Source organism: Bremia lactucae, linkage group LG1 (assembly GCF_004359215.1).
Source record: "Bremia lactucae strain SF5 linkage group LG1, whole genome shotgun sequence".
In the NCBI taxonomy this organism is placed as follows: domain Eukaryota; phylum Oomycota; class Peronosporomycetes; order Peronosporales; family Peronosporaceae; genus Bremia; species Bremia lactucae.
Window position 1 is genome coordinate 12,109,408 of NC_090610.1, and position 19,066 is coordinate 12,128,473.

Here is a 19,066-nt window from a genome sequence, read left to right on the forward strand (position 1 = left end):
GGTGCCCCGTTACATAAAGCCACCATACTTTTTGCCGTCATAGGCATCCGTCGTAATACTTGCGTTGTTTCACCCAAAAATAGAAATTGCGACTCGGCTAATTGGTTGGTTGTCAATGGCCATAAGATTTTTTTCCGGAATTCGGTTTGCGCACAGGCGTTTTCAAGACCACAACTTCTATGCATACAGCTTTGAACATAATTTGAATAATAAAGGCAGAAGTTATTTAAATTCTATGGAGCACCTAGTGAATTATTGGTGCATCGCGGTACTCATTCATGATGAGTAAACGCAAATTGTTAGGAATGAGGTGACGACACGAGGTGTCTCGCCAGCAATGGCTGTGTAATACGGTTAAACATTGCGTGTTGTGTATCGATTCGTTGAGGATCAACACAATTCCGACAATCCTTTCAAGTATTGTTTTGATCGATTTTTTAAGGTTATTCATCAGCCCAACTAGTGCTTTTGTCTTCTTGATAGACTCTTCTAACGACAAGAAACGTTGACAAAGGAACACTTGTTGTTGCAATAGTGGACTCATGCTCAATGTTGATAGTTGCAACAGTGGGCTCATCCTCACTGCTGTTTTGCTTAGCCGGCTCAAGATCGGGCCGGCGCTAATCGGCATTAGCGATGACATTAATTCGTCCTGATTTATATACTAAGGATAGGTTGTACTCCGCGAAGAAATACAACCATCTTGCCATTCTTTGCGAGAGTACTTAAGGGGATAGTCAATTACTAAATTAAAGTAATTGGACCCACTACTCGGGTGTGGTTCACATCTGTGACCAATGTACACTGTTCACGGCCGTGCGTAAAGACGCATGGTCCTTATAATGAATGAGCGGTCAGGATCAGTGCGTCCACCGTGGCTACACACGATGCACCCAAGAAGTGGTATTTCGATTGCAGCGAATATGCACTTCTTAAGATTTACGTACAACTCATGCTTACGCATAAGTGTAAGAACCTTTTGGACGTGTATACGATATACTTCAACGTCCGACTTCCCGTTCAAGCCTCTGCTATGAACGAAGACGTACTTAAAATAGCTCGGCGCAAAATCCCGCAATTTCTTAACAGATTCGTATCACATCTGTTGAATGTCGCAGGGGTATTACTAAGCCCCTGTGGCATTACTAAGCCCCTGTGGCATAACTAGCCACTTCCGTAGCATTCCGCTTGGGATGCCTACTGCTGTGAACGGGATATCGTGTTCACGCATAAGGATCTGATAAAAATCCATCCATCAGATCCATTGACAAAGAAACAGTACTCTTTCATATACCATTAATGATTACGCCTTTTTATGGTATTAGCGTTTGAGCCGGTTCCGTTACAGCGTTCAATTTATTGAACACATGCATTTCCTCTACCCTTCTGTTGCGGCACGCACACGGAAGGTCGGAGATATGTGAGAGCTTAACTCTCTCACATGACCCGCTGCTAATCGATTGGCAAAGATGTTGTCGATCGCTAATTTTTGTTCACGGGGCAATGGGGACTGCTTCATGACACAGTATTTGTAACCAGACATCAGGTCGATTTCATGCCGAGTGCCATTAATTTTAGGCAACTCGCACGGTTGGATTCAAAGAATACATCCAATTATTCGATCAATTTCTAAAGACTCCCCGTTTTGGGACGTAAAACGCTCCAATAGAGTCTTCTCATCGAGGACCCTTTCGTCCTTCGATGAGCTGCTGAGAACCCGTTCGCTCTCAGGAAATACTACTGCCGACCAAATATCGGCCACATAGCTATATTTGCGAACACACTAATATTAATATCACTACTAGCATTCTGATGTTAATATTTCGTGTCTAACTTCTCATGTTGTCATCTCTGACAAGTACGCAGATCTGCTTGACTTTGCCACTCGCAGATCACGCAAGAATTGTTTCAGTTTCAGCGTTGACAATTGAGTTATCTCCGAAGTTAACTTCGGAAGCGCTATCAGACCAAGTGAATAAGCGCCTACACTTGATCGTTTACTAAAAAAATTATGTATCAGTTTCCTATTTGGAACTAATTTCCAAAAATATCTGGGAACATTTGACCACAGATTTCTGGGACGTATTCCCGCAGATCCATGGGAAGTTATTCCCCAAAGTTTTTTCGGAGAGTATCCTCCCCCGACTACTTTTAGCTGTTATTGCGCATTCACAGCGAGATCCTTTACGATCCCTACATTCGATCTAGGACTTTCGCACTGCCTCTTGTAGACAGGCGTTTCATTTTTTTTTGGATGTTGCTTTCTAAGCAAGCATTCTTGTTTCGTACCACTCAACGCATTCGAGAGGTCGAACAATTACTGTGTTTGTTCATCAATTGGATAAACTCACAATACAACTGACTAGGTATCATGTGTGCTGGATAAGCATATAGGTCCCGTTTGCCCTGCTTTAAATTTAGGAGCTCAACTCGAGCCCTGAATTCGGCACGTGGTGGCTCAAATGTTTGCCTGAGCCGGGTCTTAAAGACATCATACGACCCAAAATCTAATGGGTCGTGAAGCTTAAGCCCTAAGGCCCAAGATTGGCACGTCTGGCTAAGTTAGACATGCCAAATTTTAATTTCGTCGCATCATCATTGATGCGGCAAGCTTCTATGGCGTCGTCTAATTCGACGAACCATCTCAAATGGAGTCGCCTTCGACTGCCTTAAACTTAGAGATTTCTATCTTTAAGCTTTCAGGTCGACGCGAAGCGTCGGCTCGCTAACAGCATGTAAATGCTGCCATCTCAACAACAACAACCAATTTCGACTGTTGAGCACCCTGTTCTTTTAACACCTCCACGTGCTGAGAGCCTTGTTGGTGAAGCAAGGCTACTTTTATGGGGCCCCGTCGAGTTCGTGTTGACTGAACTCGGCTATGGCCGCTTGTTGTTCATCTGTGTTCAGAGTGAACAGTGTCGCAAACGGCTGGCCCGCCTACGACATAGCTCATCCGTTCGATCGCTCTTCATTCAAAATCACTCAAATCAGTAAGCCTTTATGCGTTGCGTGATAGCATTCTTGAGGGCTTAAAAGCTCCCTATCCAACATGTCCATGTTGGAAGGAACGTGCGTGGGCCGTTAAAAGGACTTCGAAGTGCTACCAGGTGTAACGGGCACCATTTGCTAGTACTGGCAACAGTACTAGACAACCTACACTAATTACAGTAAATGTGGGGTGGCTCGTTTACTTACGTACACGACGAGCACAGGAAGATTACAGGTAACTAAGTAGTCTTAGCTACCAAAGTTTAGTTTCAAGTTAACAACTCCGAAAAATCGACCAAGCACTTCTTCCGCCCGCTGGATACGAGCTTGAGACGCGTCTCAATTGAGGAAGTCGTCACACCGAATGGAAGTGTGTAGTTCTACAGCTTTAAAATAGAGAAAAATTAATGCTGTATTAATATATCAAGTTCCTACGTTCTATCTACTGCTGCCTTAATTATATGAATAACAAAAGAAACTATGTATGGGGACTACTTGCGCATTGCACAAATCGTGTCTTATAACAATTGGCGGGGTCCATTTAAACTTAAATCAACCAATTAAAGGAACTACTGTCTTATTGCGTCAATATTACCAAATTTGGTAATATTAGAACTTTCAAGTCAAAATTAGTAAAGATAATAATTTTTGTTTCACTTTATTTATCATGCCCAATGAAAGGAAATAATATTTATGTTATGGGCACCCCGTTACATAAATATGTGCTGACTCCCTGTCAAGCGAGTACAAAGACTTGATTGGGCCAAAAGAAACCGTTGGCGCAACTTAAATATAAAAATCACTTGTTGGCCACCAAGGTTCTCGTACCTGCTTGACGTACAGACCGGAAAAAAACATCTATATGACCGCGTGCAATCGTTGAAAACGACGACTTGAGCTCCACCGTATGTTGAGTTGATAAAAAATCATGCACAAATCTTAGGGGTGTCCAATTTATAGATTTTAGTCCTATCAGCTTTGGCGTATTAGCAACTCTAAATTGTGCAATCTAATAAGTTTTTGATACTGCACAAAGTTGGCATGCCGCGTATAAAGAAATTAAGATTCCAGGCGTAATTGTAGAATTTGCGGTATGCTGTCAAGTCTACGATATCTGCCAGATGCAATAAAGCACGACTTCATTGCTCAACATGACATGTCACATCGAGATTAGCGGCCATTACGCCGCGGGTGAGACGGGTGTTCTCATACCATTTGAAGCACTAATGCTTCCATAAGGATTACGTGCAAAAGCCAGTTAAAACCAATCTTATAATGACACGCCTCATATATTCTGGATATTTTGCCTCGGGTCCTCACTGGATTGTCGATGACCAAAAATTTGCTGGCCCGCACGTGCCAAAAAAAGAATATTCATGCGCTGAGCGCAAGGCTTTGATGGCAGATTACGCAGGATGGACAGTACCAACTTTCAGATCTTACAATGTGGCACCTTCATCGTCGAGTAAAGCTCAGGACTTGATTTTTCGAAGGCAAACTCGTGACACTTGATTGGTACTTCGTGCACTGTTGTAGCAAGTACAACAACATCGCGATTATCTTGATCAAGACTGTTTAAGCAACGTGGTAGCCTTGTCTTGTCGGCAAATAGATGCGTCAAAAGCGCAACTTTTAGTGAGGACAAATTTTCGCAAGGTGTAGGGCTGTGAGTCTTCATGTGAACGGCAGTTGCTGTACCGTAGTATACTGTAGCTCTTTAGCGTCATAAAGGTATGCAATTAGGGAGTGTTATTCGATTTTGAAGACGGCAGCTACGTTTTTACCCGCCAAAACATTCTCGAGGCCTTCTATGAGGAGGCCATCGTCCCACTGAACCTGTTTCTTGTCTTCGCACGAGGCGCCATAGCCACAAGCAAGCAGTGCACTTAGAGATTCCACATCACATGTGATGGAACAAATACGCAAGGGGACAGTACTCGAATCGTCAAAGGCCTTTCATTCAATTACGACAAGACAAAAATGCCATGACCCTCCTGTCGTGCATCTTGTGGGTGAATACGCTGAATAGGAAAGGTGGGCACGCCATCAGCCGACGAGATACATCCGTTCAGACCTCTTTTTCCATCTGGCGGGCATAGACAATCAAAAGATATAAATTTAAGTGTATTCTATCATGATGACGTCTGAGATGGGGTCGAACCACAGCCTTTCGACACAACCGCACGGTACCAAAGGTCTCACTGTTTAACTTTGGCTATGGGAGATAAATCACTCTTTCAAGTAGGGAACGATGTCGAGTTTTGGCGGGTGTTGGTGCATCTGTCAATACTGGCGTTATGTCTCGTGTTTTTCGAGTCAGCACTCCATTATGTGGAACACCACCTCGCACGGTATGACAAGTACCAGCACATGCTGCGGAAAGCGTACCGAGAACTCATGATTTTGGGGTTAATTAGTCTTGGTTTAAAATTGTTTAAAGAAGTCCCTGGCGTCGCACCCGACTCGAAAACCATGCTGGCGTTTCAAGTCGCAGACCTCACCATCATCATTCTTGCGCTGGCATTAATTCTTCAAGCCATTGTGGTCTTCCTTCAACTCCGTAAATGTAATAAACTCGCCGATCGAACGGAATTAATTACCGCACAAGACCTCGTCGATGGCATCAGTCCACCAGCGGGGACTCCGCCCACAGCCGCACCAACCCACCCCCTGGCCTCGAAATGGTGGTTTCACTCCTCTCGAATGATTCAAGGATTTGACAACGAAGTCATGGAGCGAAGATTACTTCGTCATTTATTTTTACGTCGTTTTGGCCTCCCCCAGCTTTTTCCCTTTTCCAAATATCTGCGACGTGCGCAAGCAAATCAAATTTCCCACATGATTGAGGTCGAACCAACCATGTGGCTACTCTTACTTGCCGTGGCGTGGGGCATCTGTGGCGTCTTGAGCACGTTGCATCAAGTGCAATTGGACCTTTCCAATGGCCACGAACTGGTAGAAGTGTTTGTTGTATTTGCCTGGGGCCTCGTGCTCGTGCACATTGCCGTTGTGTTGTACTTTCGTACGTGTGTCCGACATCTTCTTGTCGTCGCGGGGCACAGTCCTCACGAACCGACGTTATTGGCTAATCTACGATTTATTGCGGAAGAAGAAACACTGGCGTGTCAAAGCGAAGCCGCTGACAATGCATTGGACACCATGAATCGCGTGCTCGAAGAAGTCGAGGAAGTCGAAGACCAACGCAATGCACAGCGCCACGCACTCTTGCAGCGTGATGAAGGACTGCAACTCATGGCAACGTGCTGTCGCAATATCAATCACTTGAAACAACCCAAGTTACGCACCGGTCGTGCGATCAGTGGCGCACAGATTGGCACACCTGAGCTCAAATTGCGTTTCTTTTCACGCAAAGCGTGGCATGTGGTCGTGATGTTTTTATTTATTCTCAATGGCTTTTACATAGCATTGCTTGTCCAATGTGCGCTCTATGACCTGGAGGAGATTTCGAAAGACTATGGATTGGGGGCGGCGGTGGCTGTGCCACTTCCTCTTTTTTTAAACGTCTTTGTCTTTCAACAACGAATGTTTCGGTCATTTATTATGATTTGCAGTATTTTACGGGTCGAGGCCACCACACTTGGCGAAGTAATAACCCATTTTAGCAAAATTGTCGAATTGCGGTCGGAATTTGCCACGTCATTACTCGAGTGTCTAAAGGCTCAGGATTATGCAATTATGGATTTGCGACGAGAACTGCGCGCTTACGATTCGCGCCAGACGGGCAAAATTGATGTCGATAACCTTCGAACCGTTTTATGTGCGTTTGGGTTCCGACTGGCTCGATTTAGGTTTAATACCGTCGCCAAAATGCTATTTGAATTAAATGGGACGAAAGTCGAGTATGGGCAATTGCTTGTATTATTGGCCAATGCGCAACAGGACATTGCAAGGGAACATTTACAAAGTAGCCAAGTGCGGCAACACCCGCTGTTGCAACGAAGCCAAACAACGCTTGAGGGCGTTGGAAACGCCACTTTCCGGGCCAATCATGCCAATGCCTCTGGCTCAGAACGACAAGCACCGTCAGTGCCACCTTCGATGGAGCACTCGGAAAGTCCGCGCACTTCTTCCGTGAATACGTCGCGATTGCGTCGCCTATCGCTTTATCGCGTCTCCAATACGCTACGACCGTCGAAAACAGACTCTCGCGCTCGCACTTCCACGCTGGAGAGTAGTGACACAAGTCAGAGGATGACTCAAAACGAGTTGCGTAACACTCGGTCTGAGTCGGCTGCAAGCATGGATAATTTACCCTCGCATACGGTGTACACCGTTTTGTAGACTAGAAAAGTCGACAATAATTATTTCTGAGTTGTTAAAAGGACTCGTTTTTAAAGTCAGTTGAGTGTTGCATATGGTGTTTTGCATCCGAAAAAAAGGGTCTTCTTTGTCTTTATACGTCACGTTGAAGCGTTTCTTGTTTAGGCAACAACGCCGTTGCCTTTAGGATAATCGCGATGGCGGTCGTTACAATAGTATTTAGTATTGATCATGCCAACAATTCTTTTCCGTAAAAAGGTTAAACATTGAGTGAGAATGCCTCCTTCAGGAATTGTCAAATCTAGTCGATCGTCTTTCTCCGATTTCCAGAACATGTCTGAAACTTTGCTCCGTCGTGCAAAACGTAGGTAATGAAGTTTGAAAACGCATACGTCCACTTGCTGGTACAATGTGGGATGCCCTTGCCTTGAAACCACTTTCGTACTGAGCAGCTTCAACGTCGCACAAGATTTAGTTTGGAATTCGCGTTATGGGAGCTACGTCGCTTTTCCACGTCGGCGATAATGTCGAACTCTGGCGCGTGCTAGCCCACTTGAGCCTTTTGGTCACGGTCTTGCTCGTTTTTGGCGGTGCACTCCAATACGTCGAACGCTACATTGCGCGTTACGACAAGTATTACCACATGCTTCAAAAGGTGTACCGCGAGTTAATGATCTTTGGATTCACGAGTCTCGTCTTGAAAGTCTTGATGGAAGTTGCTCCTATTAACCATCATAGTAAAACCATGGTGGCCTTCCAAGTCGCAGACCACGTCGTTTTTAGTTTTGCCATTGCGCTTGTGTTGCAAACGACTTGCATTTTTCTTCAATTGGGCAAATACAGTCGACGGGCGCATCAAGCCGAATTAATCTCGACGCAAGACCTTTTGACTGACCTTGACAAACAAGAGACCAAACACATGGATTCGTGGGTACCCCCCACAACCTTTTTTACCACGTATCGAAGAAATCTCGTCAATACGTGTACGATTGCAAACAAAAACATTGTGCGGTATCGTGTCCTTCGCCATTACTTTCTTCGACAATTTGGCTTGCCCCAATTGTTTCCTTTTTCCAAGTACATTCGACGTGCGCAGGCGAATCAAATTTCGCATATGATTGATGTCCGGCCGTCCATGTGGCTGTTAATCTTGGCTGTCGCGTGGGGAATCTGCGGTTTTTCAACGGCATTGAATCACGTGAAACTCGTGAAAATCCTCGTCATGGCATCCTGGGCTCTCGTATTGCTGCATTGTCTCGTGCTTTTGTATCTTCGCCAGTGTGTACATCGACTTCTTGAAATCGCTGGCTATAGTACGGACAAACACGACTTAAGTATCGACCTTGCGCGAATCGCAGACGAAGAACTCGGTGCGTGGGAAAGCGAAACAGCTGAGAGTGCATTGGACACAATGACGAGAGTTCACGAATTACAGGAAGAGGTTGAACGCGATCAGAAGTCGAAATGGTGGCAAGGCCACGTTCTTGCTTCAATCTACAATCGGGTGTTTCATATCAAGACACACGCGATGGATCCTCCATGGGATCTACAGCTTCCACCAAACCTTCCAGTTCGCTTCTTTTCTTTAAACGTCTGGCACGGGGTCGTCATTGTCTTATTGACACTCAATGGGTTCTTTATGGCTTTGTTTGTACAATGCGCTTTGTACAACCTCAATGGAATCTACGAAGGGTTTGTACTCGTCAAAGTACTCTCTGTTGCTCTTCCAATGTTGGTAAACACATTAGGATTTCAACAATATATTTTTCGTGATTATACGTTATTATGCAGTATTCTACAGCTCGATGCGCACACGTTAGGAAATGTGACAAAGTATTTTATCGAAATGGTCGAGCTCCAATCGCGATTTGCTATCTCCGTGCTCCAGTGTTTAACGGACAATGGACTCCTCATTGCCGATCTTGAAACGATTGTTCATTCCGCTGATTTTCATCATTCGGGATTACTCGAGATTGACGATCTTCGCGCGATTTTAGCCTCCATTGGCTTCACGTTAACCCGCTTTCGATTCACTAGCGTGATGAATATGCTCTTTGACCTTAAAGGGGCAAGTGTCGAGTACGTGCAGCTCTTTCAATTGTTAGTTCTCGTGCAACACGACCACGAATCGTTTGAATTGAAACCGAGCTCGAATGTATCGTCGAATTTTGAATTGCCCTCGTTACCGCATTTTGCAGTGCTAGCGCAGTCAAATCAAACAATCGACATTGCCGATAGCGACTTTGCTTTCTTACGAGCTGCATCCCCAATAGTGCGGCGTGTGCCGACCCCAACGCATCAGGCTTGCAAGTTTGAAACCCACATGCGTAAATCCATGCTACAGCGTAGCTACACGAATCAATTCACGGGTTCAAGCTCACGAGCTCTGCATTACATGTACAACATTCGACAATTGACGCAGATTCAAGAAGAACCGGAGGCGTCGATCGTGTAAAGGAAGGAAAAATTAATAAGTTCATTTATTTTTTGCTACGACGCTGGTTTTTTTCTCGATTCATGCCACCTCATGGCTACCTTTAAGTAAAAAAGAGTGACTTGACCAATACAAAAAAAACTAATGTGCCTAAAGCTCTGTGTAGCCATTTTTGCATGTATTAAACGCCGTTGTTGCCCTACTTGGCATTAAGTTCGTTTAGTATCTCATCGACCGTCTTGCCTTTAGTTTCGGGGACAAATTTGTATGAAAAACCAAGTGCCAAGACGAGGAGAGCGGCAAATGGCACAAAAATATAGTCCTTAAGCACCTCTTGCATCGTCGGAAAAAAAATGCCAATAAGAAACAGACCCAACCAATTAACCATTGTTGCAATAGAAGTTGCCGTCGTGCGCGATTTCGCTGGAAACATCTCGGCAGCAATAAGCCACGGAATCGGCCCGAGTCCAATTTCAAAAAACCATACAAAACTCATGACTCCGCCCACGCTGCAAATACTTGCATACGGCACTACATCAAGCAGTCCCATTGTCAAGACTCCACTCGATACGAGCATACCCATAACCGACCATAGCAACAATGGCCGCCGTCCTGCTGAATCCATCAGCATAAGGGCCACAATTGTAGCCATGACATTGACAATATAAACCAATGCAATTCCCATCAGTGGATTTGCCAAGCCCGCACTTTTAAAAAACGAACTTGCGTAAAACATGACGGCATTAATGCCACTCAATTGTTGCGCAATTTGCAACACCACGGCCACAATTAATGGCAACCGAATACTTTGATCACGCAACACCTGTCCAACTCCTGGAGCATCTCCTGTTTCACTAAAATTTGCCGCGGAAATGCTATCAAGTTCTTCAAACACGTCATCAGTTTGCCGCAAGCGTTGCAACGTTTGTTTCGCTTCCTTGGCCTTCCCATTGGTCAATAACCACCGTGGACTTTCCACCAAACACGGTGCGAGAATTAATTGCACAAACCCGAGAATTCCCGTAAACCCAAATATAAGGCGCCATCCTGGTTGCATCGCACTTAAGCTGGGTCCGGCAAAGCCAAAAGCCATAATTATTGTCCACAAGATGCCAAGGACCATGGCAAGTTGATACGTGGTTCCAAGGGCACCACGAAGATTCGGGGGCGCAAGTTCCCCAAGATAAAGCGGAACCATCACTGTTGCCGTGCCAGAAGCAATGCCTACCAAGAAACGACCGGCAATTAACATGTACATATTGATCGCACACGCCATGACTGCACCAGCGAGGACAAAGAGGCACGAATTTGCAAACATTGTGCGTCGACGGCCTAATAGAGTGCTCAATTGGCCGCCAACGATGGAACCAATGGGTCCACCAATGGCAAAGCTCGAGACACAGAGCGCCCACATCATATTCGAGTGATTCGGAAAGATGACAGCAGGATTCATCGCACCTGTCACGGCTGTATTGTAGCCATATTGAAATGCATTGATCACGGCAACAAGACACGACAACAATAATGGGTACGTATACGATGGCTCCGCTGTCTCGTCTTCGTCGTCAAGTAAGGGCTTGTGCTCTCCTTGCTAGAATTATACATTATTGTCAATATTATTATTTTGGGACCACAAATTTGGTTCTTAATAAGGTATTGTACCTTGTGCACGAATCGCGTTAAATTGGCCCACGAACTGCGTGGACGAAGCTGCGGATAATAGCGCTCGCTGCGGAAGGATCGACGACGCATACCAGGTAACACGCGAAATGGAAGTTCCTGGTACAGCCGTTTCTGTTCTTCCCCTGCACACACCCCAAAAAAGTATTGATTTTCAAGCAGACTTTCAATAAATATTGTCAAGGGGACGACTAGACCATAGTATTTAAGGTCACGCATGGTATTTGCACGGTCCTTGAGCCCATCCGCAATTTTCAAGTTTTCCCAGCTTTTATTTGTCTGAAGTTTCCCTAATTCTAGGTCATGGCTCGACACCGCGGCACTTAATGGCATTTTTAATTTGCCGAAAGATCTTGGAGAGAAAACGAAAAATGTCGAGCTGACGCAATAAATAAGGACAAATCTCATACGTTTTTCATTCTACACGTATCATACTAAAGTCTAGAAGATTGCAGACCGTGGAAAAATCTTTCCAAGATCTAGTACCGCCGTCTTGACAGAAAGTGACGCGGTGTCGCGAGCTTGGCTTCTTTAATAGAAACGTTGGTAAGCCCTACTTAGCGCTTTCAATAGCTAAGCTGACGTTGCACCATTAGCTTGTGATATTATTCTATTGGATGGTCTCGCCTTCACTTATCCTACTGAAGTTTTCGTATGCCCCTATTGTATCTTAATTAATTGAAAAACGTTAAAGTTCGATTAGAAGAGTAACCAATTGGTTAATAGATATGAATGAAAGCAGTAGGACCTGTCTAAATTAATAATGCTAAGGACGTCTCTTCCTGATATTGTAAAGAGGTTATTATTTTAGAAAAGTGTGCTACTACCAAATAAATTAATTATTTCGCTTTTTTGAAAGGATGTGGTTATAAAAGTAAGGCCTCTCTGCTAGTATTGCACGGTTAGTGTAAAAGGAAACGTATTTTGGGACTATTTAAATTACCTCAAGTGGTCATGACGTAGCAAAAAGCCACAATGGAAAAAGCCCGTCAAAGCTGTTTTGCTGGATGATTCATTGATTAAAATTTCCGGCCAAAATCAGTTAACCATCTCTCATTTAATATCTTTTATAGTCTTATAATACAAGAACCTATCAAAATAGAAATTGAAATGGGGCACTACGACTTGTACTGTTTCAGTACAAGTCCACTTCACACTGCTTCAGTTATGAGTGGTGCCTTACGTCAGGTGACGTACACTGTACGTGTAGAGGAAGACTTCTCTTAAGACAAGTAGACTTAAGAGGTCAAAATGAAAACTGTATTAAATATAGTTAAGTGTCTCTTAATCTATCTTTGTAAATGCTAACTTAAATATAACCTAATACTAAACATGTAAATGAATTCTTATCTCTTTCTTATTCGTAACTCTCTTTGATTACTCCTACAGCTGATTAGTCTGCGGAATAAATAGATATAATGGCCTATACCTATGTATGGATAAGAATTCAGAAAATTACTACATAAAGTAATATCCTCCAAATATTATCTACCTTTTGATAATATATTAATTAACAACTTTTAAGTGTTAATTTCATGTAACGATACACCCCGTTACATCACCCCTCCCTTAAACGACAATCACTCTGAATGTTATTGGATGGAGTGGTCGCTATGTGACCACTTAATTTTTAAAACGATGTTAATTAGTCAGATCCATCATTTTAAATTCCATCGCATGAAGGATCAACTCATGCGGGGTGACGATAGTGCTGCGCCTTCGGCTGCGGTTCGTGCAGCCGCGGGTGACGCACTGTTATCTCTTGCGGCAGACGTTCCGTCTGCCGTTGTGTTTTCCACTCGCACAACACTAGATGTTGCGAGTGCACGTGGTGATTCACCACGTGAATACGACCCCTCTTTGGAGGTCGACTACGAGTGCGAGTCGGATGAAATGGCCGACTCGGGGAGAATGGAACAGTCGCCTGATATCCGTCATGCGGCTGACTATGAGCCTTCGAATGAGAGGGCTCATTTTGATAGACGAGTAAACAGTCTATTTGGATCCGACGATGAGGATGATCCCTCATCGCCCGTACGATCTTTCGTACGGTCTCCCATACGGTCACCTGCACGTGTCTCTGTGCAAGGTGACGACGNTATATAGATGGGTGGCCAACTATATTCGCTCTTGCGAACAGTGTCAGCGCATTAAGCCTGCACCGTCCAGCAGTGCGCCACTGAAGCCGCTGCCGATTCCAACCAACTGTTGGAAGTCAGTAAGTCTGGACTTCATCTTTGGCATGCCGCCGGATCATAAAGGTCGGACAGGGCTAGTCGTCTTTGTAGACAGACTGAGCAAAATGGTACATTAAGCACCATGTAAGAAATCGATCACAGGCAAGGAGGCAGCTCTTGTTCCTGGATCATGTTTACCGACTACACGGGATGCTCGAGTCCATAATATCGGACAGGGATCCACGTTTTACGTCTGGATTTTGGTGACATGTGTTCGAGCTGCTAGGTAGCAAGCTCACATGTCGACCGCAGATCATCCCTAGACCGATGGCCAAACAGAACGTGCCAATCGGGTCCTGGCGGATGTCATACGCACTATAGCAACTTCCAAAGAGTGAAGCAAGCAATTGCACTTAGTGGAGTTCGCTATGAATAACAGTGTTCACGCCGTAATAAGTGAGACATTGTTTTATATTAACTGACTGCGCCATCCTCTGACGCTAGTCTCGTTTGTGTGCAGCCCGAGTCTTAGTGGGGGAGGGTCCCTCACTATGCTCGGTGCGAAAGAGGGGCATAGTTTCGTCAATATGACGATGACCCATGAGGGTATCATCTCAAGGACAGAAACTTTCCCAAATGACCCTGCCAGTTTAGCAGTGGTCAATAAAACTACGCCTTATGACCGACCTCTTGGCGGTATCATAGGCGAGTTTGATGCTAAAAGCGTGAGCAAGGCTCAACGCTTTGTGGATGAGCGATTAGCCATCACACGTTAAGTCCGTGACGCAATGGCAAGCGCACAGGACAAGCAAAAAGAATATGCGGACCGAAATGGTCGCATCAAAAATGAACGCTTTAAAGTGGGTGAAAAAGTACTATTAAGTACTGCTACCCTACAAAAAATGCAATTTCTGTACTACCTGGAGGTACTACGAAGTTGCAGCCGCGTTTCATTGGGCTTTTTACTGTGGTTGAAGAGGTTGGAGACCTAAATTATAGGCTCACCCTTCCCCCGTATATGAAGACGCACCCCGTTTTTTTACGTGGGTCGTCTAAAACGGTATGAAAACCCAAATGAGGTCACATGTCCCCATCTGGCTAAGGAGACCGATGGTGACGCCGACTGTGAGTCGAGCGTCGTTCGGGTGAGGGGGACAGAGAAGGCGGAAACTTTCAGCCGAATGACTTCTCCCTCCACGAACAGGACTTGGAGAGCGAGCGATACCTTGCGCCTAATGTGGGTCCCTCAGCTTCAGCTTCTCCACGTTCATTCGCAATGTTAAAGACATAGGACGCGAAGCTTGGCTTCCGTTAAAAACACTTAAGGCACTTAAAGGGATGGTCAATATACTTAATTAAAGTGATTAGACCACCACTTGGTGTGGTTCACATTTGTGACCAACCCTTGTGCATGTGATGCATATATGTAACGGGGTGTATCGTTGCATCAAATTAACACTTAAAGGTTCTTAATTAATATGTAACAAAGACTTAACGCGAATCGCGTTAAGTTTGAGAAACGAACTCCAACCGGTGCAAAGTATAAATTGCATCAGCTGTCACGTGAGGATGGGCTTCCATGCCTCACGTGGGGTAATCCCTGTCCGTGTTGAGTTGAGAGCACGAAGAGAGTAAAAAGGGATGTCTATACCCTTTCGCTCTGGGGGAGGGCTCGCATCTCTATTAAGATGCGGTATGCAATTGACGTTTTGCAATCGAACTACAGGCGCCAGGGGCGCGTGTTTTCCGATGGACCTTCTGGACCATCGGATGGGTCTTGTCATACAGATAGACGAGGCCCTCAACGTCAGCAGCCAGCTGAAAACGAGGCTCCCAGCTGCCATGTGAAGGCGGATAACCACGCCAGCGAACAAGATAATTCGTTCGCTGTCCCTTCACATCACAGTGGTTTTGGCTACGTTCCACAAGGAAACGTTGAACACCGTGGGAATCCTTCAATGGTTGTGGTGGAGGAGGGAAAATTAGATCCGAACCGTGGGTCGGATATAATGTTGAGGATCGACAAAAATGGACCACTTCCTCGATGATGGAGGAGGGGCTTGACCACGAGCGCGGCCAGCCACGCTCGTTGGAGCGACAGTGCAGGCTCACTATATCGAACAGCCTTCCAAACGTTCGAAGAGTGCGTACTCCATGTTGGATTACGAACGGTAATATCACGCTCTTCGCGATGAGCTGTCGTCAGTTCATCGCAGTTTCAAGGTTATTTGGAACCGGCATGAAAAACTTTAGGTTCAGCATGAGAATCTGGTTCGCGATCACAAGAAACTTTTGGGGATTCTTGAAAAAGGTGGTCAAATCCGTCCTCGGAAGAAGCCGCGTACTGATGGTACGGGCGGAGCCGACCAACCTAAAAGGTAGGATGCGTTCGCATCCTACGTGGCAATTCTATTGTATGCATTGCTTCTGCGATGCAGTACACGGAAAGAACCAATGAACTTGTGTAGTGGTTTACTGCTACCCACATTAGTGACTACATGCTTAGGTAGGTTTACCGTAGAGAGTAGCACGAGATCATTAATATTAAATGAATGAACATTTGCTCTTCCATGTTTGTCTGCATTCCGTTTCTGTCGGTCCACTGTGTTAGCAACGGAATCCTGAACGAAACGGAGTATTGATTCTCGAGTTAGCAGAAACTCTTCTGCTAACTCATTTGTTTTGTATTTTTCAGTACGCTTTGTCCGCACTGCCATCAGATCTTTCTCATCTTCGATGTCGATATCTCCGACATCGACATCACTCGCGTCGTTGTGATCTTCGACGCGTGATAAGCATGAGCCAGAATTGGATTTGCTCGTGCGAGTCCCCCCCCTTAAACTTGAGGATCCCTCTAATTGGGTGGGTATGCAAGGATGGCGTAAGCCATTCACAAAGAACGGTGTATGCGTTGTTGACGCATGCACCCAATTATTGATGGCGAATTCGACCATCGGTAAGAACTCGCTTCATTTGGATATGATTGGACATTACCTCGAAGTATCTCTTCGAAGACGCGATTTACGCGTTCTGTTTGACCATCCGTTTCTAGGTGATCGGATGTTGACATAGTCAGCCGTGTTCCGAGAGATCGGAACACGGATTGCCAGAACTCCGCCGTGGTTCTTGGATCTCATCCGAAACCAATTCACGGGGTAACCCATGGGAGTTTGAATACCGTGTCGATAAAGACACGGGCACAACCCGGAGCCGTAATCGACTCGCACTGCAGCAAGATGTACCATCTTGCTGAATCTGTCTACAAAAACAAGGTTTTTCATTGTTTTTGTGATCGTCTTGGGGAAATCCGAAGACGAAGTCCATAGATACGGACTGTCAACGCTTTACCGTAAGTAAAAGAGTTTGAAGAGGTGCACATGATGAAGGGCTAGGATTCACCCGTGACATACCTCGCAAGCACGAATGTACTTGCGCACGAACTGATACTGGCGGGTCCAGTTAAAGTATCAAGTTCACTGTAAGATAAGTCTTTTCACATCCACGATGCCCACTTGCTGGTGCATCGTGACACTCCTAAATGATGCGCAAGCGCAAATCATTGTGAGTTGGGACGACGACACGTGGGGTGTCGCCGTTAACGGCTGTGTAATACAATAAGCTGTTACGTGTTGTGTATCGATCGGATGACGATCGATATAAAGCCTGTAAATTTTTAAAATATTTATCGGATGGATTCATTAAATGATCCATCAAACAAAGAAGGTCCTTATCTTCTTTATATGCACTTTATGGCATCAACTAAGGGTGACGACGGAACACTCGTAGTGAGTGTTGCAACAGTAAGATCTTATTCACTGTTGGGGTGTACAGCTGACTCGAAATCGGGTCGGCGTGATACCGCATCAGCGACGACATTAACTCGTCCTGGTTTATATTCGACGGAGAAATTATACTCCGCGAAGAAGGATAGCAACCTCACCATTATTTGCGAGAGGTGTGGGCTATTTACGGCCGTGCGTAATGACGCATGGTATGTATGTACGATGAACGGTCTATCTCCTCGGACCCTAAATTTAGCCAATGCATATATCATGGCAAGGAGTTCCTCGTCATGCACTGGGTAATAGCGTTCAGCTGGTTGCAGCTCGCGCGATTGGTAGACGACGTATTGCATTAACACGCAGCCGATTGCGAAATCGCTTACGTCACAGACCACATGGAATGGTCTGTCTTGATCTGCAATTGCCAAGATGGGCTATTGCATCAAGCTTTGCTTGATACCTTCAAACGAACGCTGACAATCCGCATTCCATAACCATTTCTCGTCTTTTTTCAAGAGACGAGAGAGATGAACTGTCATTTCTGCATAATTGCGTGAGTACTTGTGCAAGTACGCCGCTAAATTAAGAAACTTTCTAAGTCCTTTGACATCGACTGGAACTGGCCAGTCGGTGATTGCCTTGATCTTTTCGGGATCAGGGCGCACGCCGTGTTTACCGACGATGCACCCAAGAAGTGGTATTTCGCTTGCAGCGAATATACACTTCTTGAGATTCGCGTACAACTTATGCTTTCGCATAAGTGTAAGAACCTGACGAACGTGAATTTTTTGAGCTTCCACGCCCGTTTTACCATCCATGGCCCGGCTATGGGCGAATACATCGCCAAAATAACTCGGTGCGAATTCTCGCACCGGTCTCAACAGATTTGTTGCACATCTGTTGAATGTTGCAGGGGCGTTACTAATCCCCTGAGGAATCACTAGCCATTCCCAGAGCATCCCACCGGGAGTGCTCACTGCTGTGTACGGAATGTCCCGCTCACGCATAAGGATTTGATAGAATCCATATATTAGATCTATAGAAGAAAAGATCGTACTCTTAGCTATACCATCTATGATTACGTCTTTTCTCGGTATCGGCGTTTGAGCCGGTATTGTTGCAGCATTCAGTTTATTGAATGCGTGCACTATCCGCCACCCTCCTGTGGCCTTTCGCAAATAGAAGGTCGAAAAGCTATGTGGGGAGGTTGATTCCCTCACATGGCCTGCTTTTACTCGATCGGTAAAGAATTTATCGATCGCAAGTACTTGCTCACGAGGCAGTGGCCACTGCTTCATGACACAGTACTTCGAGCCCGGTTTGAGCTCGATCTCATGTCGAGTGCCTTTATCCTTAGGCAACTCGCATGGAACTGCTTCAGGGAATACATCCCTGAATTCTATTAAATCCTCGTATAGAGGATTTCCCTTGAGTGACTCCCAAGATTGAGTACTGTATCTTTCAATCCGAGTCTTCACATCGAGGACACTTTCGTCCATCGATGAGCTGCTGAGAACCCGTTCGTTCTCTGCAAAAATTACCGCTGACCGAATGTCGGTTACGTAATCGTCCTCTGTGACGAGTACGCAGATCTGCTTGATTTTCCCACAATGCAGATCTCTCAAGAACCGCTTAGGTTCTAGGGTTGGTAATTGAGTTATCTCCGAAGTTAACTTCGGAGGCGCATACAGATCAAGAGTAGAAGCGCCTACTCTCGATCC

At 45.3% G+C, this 19,066-nt stretch overlaps 3 protein-coding genes across 3 annotated transcripts; 2 read left to right on the forward strand and 1 right to left on the reverse strand.

The window, feature by feature from the left end:
* Positions 1-5,208: 5,208 nt before the first annotated feature.
* CCR75_008145 (uncharacterized protein) lies at positions 5,209-7,293 on the forward strand (the record flags this gene model as incomplete). Its single annotated transcript, XM_067966199.1, has 1 exon — positions 5,209-7,293. One exon carries the CDS (start codon positions 5,209-5,211, stop codon positions 7,291-7,293), a length of 2,085 nt encoding a protein of 694 aa, XP_067815143.1.
* Positions 7,294-7,762: 469 nt separating this feature from the next.
* Positions 7,763-9,727, forward strand: CCR75_008146 (uncharacterized protein; the record flags this gene model as incomplete). The annotated part of the gene is made up of 1 exon (XM_067966200.1): positions 7,763-9,727. One exon carries the CDS (start codon positions 7,763-7,765, stop codon positions 9,725-9,727), a length of 1,965 nt encoding a protein of 654 aa, XP_067815140.1.
* CCR75_008147 (uncharacterized protein) lies at positions 9,722-11,831 on the reverse strand. Its single transcript, XM_067966201.1, has 2 exons — positions 11,369-11,831; positions 9,722-11,297 (listed from the first exon to the last, which is right to left on the reverse strand). The coding sequence occupies exons 1-2, from the start codon at positions 11,792-11,794 to the stop codon at positions 9,906-9,908; spliced, it is 1,818 nt and encodes a 605-aa protein (XP_067815141.1). The 5' UTR covers positions 11,795-11,831; the 3' UTR covers positions 9,722-9,905.
* Positions 11,832-19,066: the final 7,235 nt, after the last annotated feature.

What these genes read in the sequence shown, in the direction of transcription:
- CCR75_008147 (XM_067966201.1), bottom strand. Translation starts at nt 11,794, where the DNA reads ATGAGATTTGTCCTTATTTATTGCGTCAGCTCGACATTTTTCGTTTTC. An exon ending in TAACGCGATTCGTGCACAAG is followed by an intron (nt 11,298 to 11,368) that starts GTACAATACCTT and finishes GTATAATTCTAG; the next exon opens with CAAGGAGAGCACAAGCCCTT.